At 39.8% G+C, this 12,859-nt stretch overlaps 1 protein-coding gene and 1 long non-coding RNA gene across 2 annotated transcripts in view; one reads left to right on the forward strand and one right to left on the reverse strand.

Moving 5' to 3' along the window:
* The window catches only part of LOC135330380 (uncharacterized), a 61,249-nt gene that overhangs the window by 40,695 nt on the left and 7,695 nt on the right, over nt 1-12,859 (forward strand). The window contains exons 3-5 of the long non-coding RNA XR_010392378.1: nt 409-517; nt 3,591-3,726; nt 6,509-6,603. This is a non-coding gene — a long non-coding RNA (uncharacterized LOC135330380). The remainder of the gene's footprint in view (nt 1-408; nt 518-3,590; nt 3,727-6,508; nt 6,604-12,859) is intronic.
* The window catches only part of ADAMTS5 (ADAM metallopeptidase with thrombospondin type 1 motif 5), a 48,018-nt gene that overhangs the window by 12,086 nt on the left and 23,073 nt on the right, over nt 1-12,859 (reverse strand). The window contains exons 3-5 of the mRNA XM_026096205.2: nt 8,347-8,514; nt 2,014-2,297; nt 281-464 (exon numbers count right to left, since the gene is read on the reverse strand). Of these exons, the coding sequence (XP_025951990.2) occupies nt 281-464; nt 2,014-2,297; nt 8,347-8,514 (636 nt within the window). The remainder of the gene's footprint in view (nt 1-280; nt 465-2,013; nt 2,298-8,346; nt 8,515-12,859) is intronic.

Below are 12,859 nucleotides of genomic sequence, written 5' to 3' on the forward strand. Positions count from 1 at the left end.
CCTAGACATAATAAAAATTAAATGATTACAGTGTGCTTTACTGTTCCTTTTTCGGGAGTGAAATTTCTTTTCATTGGAATATCTGTCCTTTTTGTTTGGGATTTGGGGTGGGGGCTGGGGAAGAATTATGGTTCTGTATTAATGCTGAATGTCTTGCTGTGGTAAGTAATTCTTATTATGTGTTGGAGAAACTATACCAGACTCAGTAGATGTTCAGTATTTTTTATCTAGGCACACACAGGCTGGAGCACAGAGGCACTTTGGCAGCTATGCAACATACCATTTGCTGGGCAAGGTGTGACGTTGCAGGAGCGATAGATGGCCCTCTTGCCGGTGCAGTACCTGCCGTTGTTTCTGGGAGCTGGGTTGTTGCAGTGACGATAAGCAAACTGAACTCCTCCACCACAGGTACGGGAACACTGTCCCCAAGGTCCCCAGGACCCCCAGTTACCATGGTTTGAAGCCTGAAACATACGGAACAGTGGAAAGTAAGGGCATCATCCAAATGTGAATAAAGGTAAATAAATAAATCTTAAAGACATGCTAATGTTTTCCTCAATTGAAAGAGGCATTTCCTCAGCCATGTTCATCAGAGATAAAAGGCAGCTCTGTCTGAGGAGCCTTTTTTCTCTCAGTAAGATCAATTTCTGCCTTTTATTTATGCATTGATGACATTTCAAGAGGCATTGTGCACGCAAGGCCAGGGCAATACTAGACTTCAATCTGCGTAGCCAACTTCAGTTTATTTCCCAGAGTACACACGCTGCACCAAAAACACTAACTATATTCTCATATATGCCCTCTCATCTTTTGCTATCCCACCAACAGGCCGACTTAAACTAGCCAGAGGGGATTCAGGGATTGTTCTGTATTATGGGATCTAATCACGATCTAACCAATTTATGCAAGGATTCATAACTGTACCTGAATGCCCATTCTAAAGCAACAGAGTTCAACATATTTTATGTTAATGAGTTTTGTTTCCAAAGACCTACTTCATACACATGCTACAAATATGAGCTAATATCCACAATTTCACCAAGTGAATCATCTGCCCAAATTAAATTAGTAGTCTTCCAAGATTAGGCGATTGCCTCTATTTTTCTCTTTATAAACACGTAAGAGTGAATTTCACAGTTTTCTAAAGGCAGGAAATTAAGGCATAAGATGAAGACATTTGGCAACAAGAGTGAAGTTAAAGTTGCTTCTGAACCAAGAGGTTAATGTTCCAATACTGGCAAGAGATGGAGCCGTCAGATATAGTTTGCAACTCTGCTAATTTGGCTCCCTAAATAGAATAGTGCACCAATTTACAAGTATTACATGAAGAAGAAATATATTTTATAAAAAGAATGTTACAAAGGCTGTAGTTTGATTTGAATTATTCTCATATTTTGTAAATCTCTTCACAAAGCTCTGCAAGTTAGGTATAATAGAAGGGGCAGGGTGACTGTCCACCCAGCTAACATAAAAGTATTCCAGCTCCGCATTGGACAATTCTCATGAGCCCGGAAACTCTTCAGAGATATAGAGCTAACAAAGGGTACAAATTTTTCTGCTCCAGAAATGCCATCCTGTATGAGCTTCATCAGTCTCTCTCTCCACTACAATTAGGTCCCTGGGGCCCTTCTGATGAGAGCTGTAAATTGAATTTACAGATTTAATTTGCTTTGGAGTCCAGTGCCAAGAAGTCAGGGAGATATGAACAGGTCCTTGACAATCCTTCCATTTGTCCTGAGACCTGACTTACTGAATTGGCAAATCCTCTGTTTTGAAGGGAGGCTCCCAGTTTGCCAGGAATGAAGGTTTTCACACTTCAAGAACAGGAAAACATGCTTCCTCAAGTTCAGCAGCATTTTTCCTATATCCTTCACCAGTAAGACTCCAGCTACATGTTGAAAAATAAGGCAGCTCTTAAGCTGACATCGTCAAGTCCCTTTCACTCCCACAGAAATCAGCGCCTTTCAGGATTACGCCTTCTAAAATTCCCTAGGGTCACAGCTGGTAACTTACCGAGTAATATTTCTTCTTGGTTTTGTCAACGCATTTTCCCTGGAGGCAGATCCTCCCTTTTCCGCATGGTGTCCCCTCCACAGCAGGCAGCTTCTTAGTCAGACAGACCATCTGACCCTGGCGAACAACTGCACACCACAGGCGAGAGCACACATCCATACCAGGACACACGGTGTACTCGGGTCCGAACGCCAGTTTGCACTGACGAATGGCATCGTAAGTCTGTCCTGGAAGCTCCTCGGGGCCCAAGATCTGCTTTCTTGGTTGGTCCAGCAAACAGTTGCCTAAAAGAGCAACCCAATCTGTTATTACTCACTTCTGAGGTTTCTCTGCAGGGCTGCAAATCTGTCATTCAAGTTAGGCAGGCTGATAATGACTGTGAGCCTCATTCAAACGACGCTGACACCAGCAGAAAGGCTCTCTGAGGTATCATCAGGTTTTGGATGAGGGTGCACTATTGCAACTCTGTTCTCTCTCAGCAGTGTACCAGGTGTCAAGCTGTCTATTTCCAGTCCAAGACTGGAAATGAATTTTACACAAGTCCCCTCAGCCTTTCATTCAGTTTCCTTTATTTGAATTGACTCTGAATACATTCTACTCTATTTATCAATTTGTGATTTAAGGAATGATCAGGATGCATGGCAAAGTAAGCAAAGCTGTCATCTGAATTTTGAGCCAGCACTTCTGAAATGGTAAAGCTTCTAAAGAGAAGCCAGAAAAAAATCACAAAAAACAGACTTGTAGCCAATGAGGCCCTTATAAAAGGGGAAAAACAAAATGGATCAAAGGAAAAATATAGCTGCATATCAAAGTTAATGTTGGTGGTAAATCTGCACTGGGCTTTCCTTGTAAGGAATGATACTTCTACTTTGGAGTTATTTTGAAGAGAGCTACATATTGTATAAAAATATCAGAAGAAAAGAATAAAGATCATATACATAAAATACAGAAGAGAATATATGCATTGAGATATAATGCAGAAGTTACAATTTGTTTGCTACATATTCTAAAAACAAGAATTCACATTCAGATTCTTGAGGATCTACTGAAAGTTTTTGTTTCACTACTGAAAACCTTACTTGTTAACATGCAGAATTATTTATTCAACATAACCTCTTTTACACCCCATGAAAGGGTTATGTGGTCTGGGCAAACTTCACTTATCCTTGGCCAAAATAATTTACCACAATTTATCACACTTTGCAACTCACACCAGTATTCTTCAGTTGGACCATGGGTAAAAAAGGCTCACCGTAAAAATCTCACAATTTAGCCAAATAGAATAGAGGTTCAAACTAAAGGATAGTAGTGCATTTAAAGAAACCAAACATCCCATCACTCAAACAATGGCTTGCATTTTCCCTCCAGAACAGACATTTACTACAACTATTCTTTTTTTTTTTTCTTCTGAAGATGAAGGCTAATTAGCTATATTCAGCCAAAAATCCTTTCTGCATTATCACTTACTACTGAAAACCCTCTACCTTGTTAAACTTGTTGTTCCATTTGTCCTTTGCTAACCCTGATTTATCCTGTTTTTATCTTTAATCTGGATTATGCTGACTCTTTTAATGAAGACAAGTGGTGCCAACGCTAACTGATGAGCTGACTGCAACGAGATAATTGAAAGTACCCTACTGTTCAAAGCTCTTCATAGTGTAAAATACTAAAGACATGGTGAAAAGCGAGGAAGCACAGATGTTTTTTATAAAGGTAGGTTGCTGGGCTTTCTGAAAAGGAAATCATTGGCAACAGTTTCTGTCAAAAATACATCTTATAAAAGCAGAGAATAGATAATGCCCTTCCACTTCATATACCTTGTATGAAGGAGGAAGCTAGCGTAGTGTTGGGGCAGTGACAAGAGGGCCCTATCATGTCAACATTTAGAAGTATGCACTACTAGTATACAGTGCAGTGTTTATCAAATCCCCACAGTGCAACCACTATTTGGTATTTTAAAACATAATAACACATAGTTTCTGCAGATAGATACTCTACCACCCATCACTAACTATGATCCACCCTAATTGACATGATGGAAAATCTGAATATAAAGAGAGAGAAAAAAAATCACATTCTTGCCTATACTTGAATTGTCAGTCATTAGTTAACACTCATTTGGATATTTTTCATCCCTAAATAGTAAACAGGTTTCACAAGCTTACACAGCAAATATAGCCTCCCCCCTCCACCCCCCCCAGAATAAAGGGGGAGTGAGTTTCAAAGTTCTCCTTAACTGATACTGCTCTGAGGAAACGCAAACACTACAAAGCCATACATTCCAGCTCATATCACATGATAAACTCAACCCTGAAGATAGGAAAGACCCCTAAGGCTTCCCCACTGAAAAAAACCTGTCTTTACATTTATAGATAGCAACAGTGGTCATCTCTGTTTAGACAGGTTCCACCGAAGTGCAGGTGTTGCTACCACCAGCTGGTCTAACCTCCTACTTTGTAATGGTCAGAAAACACAGAGGTAAGAGCTGGAGAATGGTTTGTCCTGGGCCCCCTGGTTGAGAGGGCAGAAAGGGCTTCACTTCACTACATTACAATACATAGAGCATGTATATATTACTATTCCTATTTTTTGTCCTGAGTCCCAAGGAACATCTGTGCACCCTGGAAAAGAGCAACATTCTTGCCTGATGACAGTGCTAATCAAGCCACCTCATTATCTCTCCTCAGTGTTATGGGCAATATGCCCTGGAAGAACAGGCAGAATAAAATCTGTGCAGGAAGCAGATAAGCAGGATATAAATTAATTAAATAGGAATAGTCTTTTTTTTCAGAATACACAGAGCACCAAGCACATTGACTAAACACAATAAACAGCAAGCAATCATATCACGGGCTAGCGGCTGACATGACAGTAAAGGCAATTAGTACCTTAGGAAAGAGCGGGCTAAAAGCAGATGGAAATAAATGTCACCTGTCTTCTGGACACTAACTAAACTTTTTCTTTCTAAATGTCAAACAGCCGAGTGAGGTCAACTCATCAGTGTAAATCTCATGGTGAAATCATGATTATAATGATTATAGTTCTCAGATGGGGCCCACAGGGGACAGGGAATCAGCACCCTGATCTTCCCCAGACCTGGATGAGACAGTTATGTTGGGATTTGTTTATCTCACTTTAACTGTATGTAATGCTGGTGTCTGCAGTTCAATCAGCTCTCAGAGTTTTCACTCTTCAGTACAAGCAAAGGAGTTTATAGTGTGATTCAGCACCACTGACACAATTGATAAGATCAAACAAATCATTGATGCCATTGATTAGACAACTCTTCCCTGTGATGGAAATGTAAATACCCAGTTGAGGTGTAGCTATCTACATAGCAAATACCCACATTTAATAAGATGAATCCCCTCTCTAAAATCACTTTCCAAATTTATAAAATGGGAACCACAAAACTTGACAAATTGATGTTACAGAATTAAAGAGTCAAGACCAATGTTTTCTGTTATATTAGTCTGGGGTGAATATCAAAATCTATATGAGAAGTAAAAGCTTAAAGCTTTGATAAAATATTTCTTCTATGTTCTTTTATAATAGAATCCTACTCTAAAATCCAAATTTCTGGACTTCACTCAAGTTTCATTATGCTTTGCCATAAGAAGTAGCAGATGAAATACTTAATTTATTTGCTTTCTCACATCAATACTTGCATTCCCTGTTTGTCACAAGGCACAATTCACAAGCTCATGCCTCTTCGGACCAAAAGCACAATATAAATTACTTATCCTGTGTATCAAAGAATGGAAAAGTCTCCTTTTCTTCAGTGTTTCCCAGACTAGCTTCCTGTGACTATATAAAATAAAGTCACAGACAAACAAAAAATAAAGCCAGGCAGATGAATACCTATATTCTCTCTTCCTTTGGTTTTAACTGCTATTTCGCACCTTCCTCATCTCCATTATACCTACAGCACTGCTCAAAATTACACCTGAATGAGTAGTTAAGTTTTTTTCTCTGCCTAGCAGCATTTGGGAGACAGATGATTTTCTTTTTTTCTGTGTGAAGACTGCAGGGGAGCACTGTCTCCAAAAGGAAAAAGGAGAGAGAGCACTGTAACTACACTACAGCACATCTGTCCCAGCTGAGGAAAAAATGAACAATCCAATGTGCAGACACATAGTTATTCTAAAGGAAACATGGAAATATGGCACATTTACACTGTTTTATTATCAGCACAACAGAGTTAGAGAGGTGGCTTCCTGCTCTACTAGGATTCTGTAGTTGTCTAGTACGCTCAGTATACATTACAAACAGGAATTATGGAGTTATGGTTTCATTTGTTGGCTGGATGAAGAAAATAAAACTAAAATCTTGCATGTCATTTTAGCACAATAATTTGGAGAAACTGCAATTTAAACCATTGACTTTCATTTTTGTTTGATTTCATGCATAGTGTTTGTGTTCTGTTAAGACAAATCTTTGACTTAAATAGCTATCAAAAAATTATAAAAATTCAAGACCTCTGCTTTGAAAACAGGTCTCTGAAGGCCTGATCTATCAAGAAAACAGATTTCCTAAACATCATCTTCCTGAAATCACACCAATAGACTCAACAATAAAACCCATTCCCAGGTAAGACTACAGGCTCAAATTTTCTATGAATTATTTCATCATGTTGGTAACTTTATAAGACTATATGCCTGAGGGATAACTACTCATCGGTATTAGAAATGGCAATGTACTCTAACCCATTTCTTAACAAACTCATAGATCCTAAGCTCCCTATGTGCAATATAAAATACATGACTTTGTGAGAAGTGTTGGTCACTGAAGACGGTTAAACTTCTTGTATAGGAAGGCAACGCTCGTTCCGAACAAGGAGACCATAATGTGACTCAGAAGGATTTGAAGCTGTTCCTTACTTCTACTGAAAAAAAATGGCAGAATTTATATTCTTAGACCTTTAGGCTTGACTATTACAGCTCCCTTTACTGGGGAGACTGGGACCAGCTCATGAGTAAAGGCCCAAATTTCAAGTATTTCCCAGTACACACAAGCCAACAGTGAGGTGGGTGGGAAAAATGCTGTCTTCGCTTTCTTTGTTGTTGGGGAAAGTAGCTGGCTGGATGCACAGTATAGAGAAGAAGCCATATCACCAAAAAAAGGAAAAGACAAAAACATCCTTTGTAGCAGCCTGCAGCAGGAGGGGAACGGAGGAGGAATTGTGGCTTAGAGTTTATTGCTCTCTCTAAGAGGTCATACAGGGATGGCCACTGAGATGCCCTTCTCACCCCAGAGAATACATGCTGTAAAACTCTCAGGTGAGAGAGAAGGCAACGAATATAACTGAGCTCAGGAAGAACAGATCTCTTACACATGTGGAAACCAACTTGCTAAAATTAAGTCAATGCCAGAGCAATATGGACCATAAAATAGGACAGCACACATTAATGGGTCTAATAAAATCGAGAGAAAAAATGAAGTAATTCTCCAGATACAACAATATAGGAGAAAATATTTTGGAGAGCACTGAAATTAGCCAGCAAAATATTTAAGAGCAAAAAACCTTTCAGCTGGCATACCATACTTTTTATCCATAAGTATTTTAGTTACCATAACAGCTTGGTCCATTCACTCAATTATGTCATTTTTATCTCAACATTCTGGAATTTGAATGGCTTGTTTAAGAACTACGGTTGCTTTGGGAGCACGATGAAGACTTAAAAATTCATTTAAAAGTGCAGACTATGCTTTATTATTAACTTTTTGGAAAATGAAAGTTTTGCGCTTATTCTCCAAAGAATAAAGGACATATTTTACAAATACTAGTTAAAAGACCTGGAAGCTAAGCTCCTGGGGCAGAAGAAGTCTTTTGTCACAGAGGAGTCTAATTCTTTCTTATGGCCCCTCTAGCACCTGCCTTATAAAAATAATAAATGTCATTAATGGTAGTAAGAGTTATATGCATACACTCTGCTCATATGTGTAGTCTAACACTAAGTAGACTACAAGACCCACTTTAATTTCTGTGAGGAACCAAAGCATTTCCTTGTGTCCTCTGTTTAAAGTACTTTCTGAATTTGTTTCTGTGGCATTTAGAAACACAAAACTAATTTTATGCTTTTTAGAAACCTTGCTGTGTTCCCAACCAAATTTTTGCCAATACACACTGTATCAACTCTTTCTTTTGTTCTGCATGTGAACAACACAAAGCCTTTGGCAGTCTTTGAGACCTTTGACTTTTTCTGAAAGCACCTCCAAAATAGTCCTGAAGATGAGCATGGAATGAAAAAGCTGTTATAAAATGTTAATATTTCAAAAAAGGTTCACAGCAAAAACTGACATGTAGCTGACACCAGGAGTGACAGTACCTACCATGACCATCATCGAAAAATTCTGTTATTGTTGCTGAAGTGCATTTGGACCAGGGTTTGGAAGCATCAATGCTAGTGAGAATGGAGGACATCAAGCGCTTGTCTTCCATGGAGCCAAAGTTCTCCTCACAAAATTTGGAGTCATCGTGGGAAAGTCCAAGCAAGTGCCCTACAGGAATGAAATAAATAAATAAAATGATACTGCTCTCCTTAACAGAATTTACCAGCTGGACCTCATAGTCAAGGTAAAATGAATTGTGTAGTTCATCCTAACAGAAATCCAAAGCAGGCCACTTGAAATGCAGTATCTCTGCTGGAAGACAAAAGAGCTGTGCTCATTTACACCACTACATGTAGCAGCGAAGTAATGCCATCAGCTGACATTTCATCAAACTGTGCTGATTTAAACATGATGAAGACTAAAGTGAACTGTATCCATTTTTGTTAGTCAACAAGTTAGTTCTTACTGTTTTCCAAATCATCTGTAGCAAGAAAGACCAATACCTCACTCTATAAAGACATTCTGTGACTGTTCAGAAAGCTGTGACAATATCTTTCTAAATGTACACAAATGCTAATATTTACGGAGTAAGTACCTACATGACTAAACACACTGTCTGAGGGTTCTTATACTGTAGGCATCCCTGAAGTGTGAGTGCCCTCTGCAATACATGAAACAATCCAAATAACCTTGTCACATAGTCTCTTCCACGTATGGCAATGTGTCTTATTTTGTGTGAGGTTTTCTTTTTATTATTATTTTGGCTAAGGTTTCAATCTTGTAGGCTTTTACTTTTAAATATACACAGTATTAGATATTTATATTAGAAAATACACTTGTGCACACAGAACAGCAGATGATGAAACTCGTAGGAATCCTTAATACCTAGGAGAGTTTATTCCAGTGCCAGATCAGCTCCTATAAAGGCAACAGCAACTTTTATGGTAGAGCAGTGGTCCCCACCTTCTCTCTGTGGGCAACAATAACAGATTGCAGGCAACATACTTTGTTCCCTCTATAAGCATCACATTTCCACTCCCTTATTGGATTATCTCACAGCCAACTTACTATCCAAGGGGTAGAAGACTACAAATGGGTACCAAGCTGCAGAAAGCTCCAGCCTCAGGTTATCACTCATCGCCTTCAACCAAGGCCAGCAGATGACTACCCAGACATCCAGGGTTAGAGCACAAGTGCTTTAATGATAAGGACAGAGACCACCCATGAAAGCCACTGCGCAGAAATAAATCTTACGCCCTCACAATAGCCTGTGTGGCTGAAGAGATGCAAACTATTCTGCAAGATTTGAAAGCCTTATGTGCACCACAGACGTCATGTTTAGGTGTAACTGCTGTAGACTAGCTGAAAGGCGAATAAAGTAGGAACACTGATGGCAGGATATAATATACTGATAGTCACAGTAACAGCCAGGACAACAGTAATAACAATAATAGTACCTACAATCTAGGCCAGAAAAGCAGAAAATCAGTAAATATCTATTTGCCGTATATAAACTTTCTCTTACGTTGTTTTGACCTGCATGGGAGAGAAGCCAAGAAGAAAGAGACTGGGGTAGCACCCACTGTCTAGTAATATCTGACATTAGGAAACAGCCACCTGACCAGAAATTGGTGCTAAAACTGCAGAAGATCAGAGATGAGGGTTTCTGTCCTGTGAGAGAAACCAAGCTACCTGGCAGCCTCGCCCCTGCTGATGCTGAGTCCCTGACCTAAGGTTGGAACTGCAGTAAAGTGAGAAGAGGACCTTGATCTGCCATTTCTACTTCTGCCAGTGATGACTAAGAACGGGAACAGCCAGTCTTACTCCTGTGGCTACTGAATCCCCACTAGAGGGCAGGTGGAGAGGAGAAGGAAGAGAGCATTCCTTTTTTTTCCCCTCTTCCCCTCACGTGCACACTTTCAGTAGTATCATTCAAATACAGCTCCCATTTGAAGAAAAGGGAGTGTAATAAACACTGCAGTGTAATAAATACTAGTAAGAATTTATTCAAGCAACCTGGGTTAACACTGATGAGAGTCAAAATAATCAAACCCCCTTTACTTGTTACTGTCTGCTATTGCAATGCTGCATTGTTAAATTTATGAATACACTGCTGCAAGAATGTAATGAATCAAACCTTTACACTGAATGCATGGCTAATTACCAACATGTTTTATATGCAAGATTTTGGATTATTTCTACCAATAGGTATAAAGACTTTCTTTTGCAAATACTTATCGTACATGGGCCAGATTCTGCTACCTTTATTCCACATTCAGCCACAGCTGAGTAGGCACATGTCAAGTTTCAATCTGATATAACACCACGTAAAAATTGACATATACAGTAGCTTGCTGAAGATGTGACAACCTCTGCTTTGTTTTATTTAAGCCAAATGTTGGTGTTGAACAAAATAATACCCTGGCACGATTATTATTTCAAACAGCCACATTCCTCTGACAGAGTAACCATATAATCAGTGCACCACTTCTAACCTGCAGAACAACTCCTCTGAAAGTGTCACGGGGCTAAGCGTTTCATGAATCAGCAGCTCCTTTGCCAACGAGGACTGCCTCTGACTTTGCCAGTCTTACACACCAACAAAGAACGTCTTCAGGAAATATGAAGACAATGTTATTTTTGGCTGTCTTTCTATATGATGTTATCTCCATGTTTGCACTACTCATGTTAATGCAGTGAATGGCACCAGGTCACACCTCACGTCTGAGAAGAACGACAAGCACAGCTGACATGTCAATGAACCCTGACATATGCCTAGTAGTTATATAACTACAACCACTTTCTGCAGACGTTAAATAACTCCTGTAGCAAGTTTCACCAGTGTTCTGCTAACTGAAGCAAGCATTTACTAGAAAGCGCCTTAGCCACATGTACTAACTCTTTTTTAATCCTTGAATGTATGGTGCAGCTCCCATTTAAATCAGGTCTGCATACGCACTGCTTTGCGGGGGTGTTTAGGAGTTTCAGACAGTTTCTCGTGATTTACTTCAACCTATGCACTTAAATATGCATGTATTTCCAATTGATTAAACAGGAATATTTGCACAAAATTAGCCCAATGAGCATAAAAATACCATGCTGGTTAGACCTAAGTCTCACCACAGCAGTCTTCACTGAGACAACTTGCATGCTTAGAGGTTGCAGGAAGAATGCATTTGTATCTAATGTCCCAAGACTGACCACAGTTGTAACACTGCAAGAAATTTAGGGGGACTGGAGCATCTCTCCTATGAGGAAAGCCTGAGACAGCTGGGCCTGTTTAGCCTGGAGAAGAGAAGACTGAGAGGGGATCTTATCAATGTACACAAATATCTTAAGGGAGGCTGTCAAGAGGATGGGGCTAGAATTCTGTCAGTGGTGCCCAGCGACAGGACAAGAGGCAACGGCAACAAGCTGAAACACAGGAAGCTCTGTCTAAACATGAGGAAAAACTTTTTTACTGGGAGGGTGACAGAGCACTGGAACAGGTGGCCCAGAGATGTTGTGGAATCTCCATCATTGGATATACTCAAAACCCACCTGGATGCAATCTTGTGCTATGTGCTCTAGGTGACCCTGCTTAAGCGGGGGGGGGGGGGGGGGGGAGGGAAATATGGATTGGACTAGATGATCTCCAGAGTTCCCTTCCAACCTCAACCATTCTGTGAAATTACTTCACTGCAGCATGTTTGAGAAGTAAGATAATGAGGTCCTGTTAGTGAAAATGGGGTTTCATTTCTAAGACATTGGACGTGGTACTAAATAGTTCTGTTTGAATAATAAAAGCTGTAGGATTATTCTTAAAAGTAGAGCTGATTAACATTATACAGCATACAATGTATGTTCAGCGTAGCATATGAATAATAGTTGGGTGTGAATCAGCAGTTTGAGAACTTAACTTTTCAGAGTATTCAACATTTCATAGCACCATTCAGAACCATCCAAAACTGTGACATGAAAGACTTGGTTTTGCAGGACAGAATTCAAGTGTCTTAACGCCCTCTGATACTGTTCTGCGACACCTACCTATTTAAGATGCAAGCTCACTCTCTACAAGAACTCCATTCTTGCATAACCATACTTCACTTTTCACAAGTTTGTTCAACTTGTGGGACAGAGATCCCACATAAACATGATCATACAGTAAGACTTAATACAATGCAGATCTGCACAGGTCCTCCTAGTGCTGATGCTTCTGAATGTGCAACTTTGACATCTATGAGATTCTCTGATACCTATGACACTTTTAACACAGTTTTTGTGGGTGTGATCTCCTCCTTGCACCAACTTCATCAGTCCTGGCTTCAGAAAGATGCCTTTGTCTTTCCTAAGTGCTTTTTCTAGCACTGATCTGACTCTGCAGCCCTGAGCTGCAGCACGTCTGAGACATGCTGCTGTGCAGAATTTCACTGCTGAACTGTGGCCTGAAACTGCACTTTTCTTCCATTTTTTCCCCCTCCATACACACAGAAAAAGGGACGTGCCTCACATACAAGAAAGCTTGCTGCCAAAT

The sequence above is a fragment of the Dromaius novaehollandiae genome, chromosome 1 (genome assembly GCF_036370855.1).
Source record: "Dromaius novaehollandiae isolate bDroNov1 chromosome 1, bDroNov1.hap1, whole genome shotgun sequence".
Taxonomy (NCBI): Eukaryota; Metazoa; Chordata; class Aves; order Casuariiformes; family Dromaiidae; genus Dromaius; species Dromaius novaehollandiae.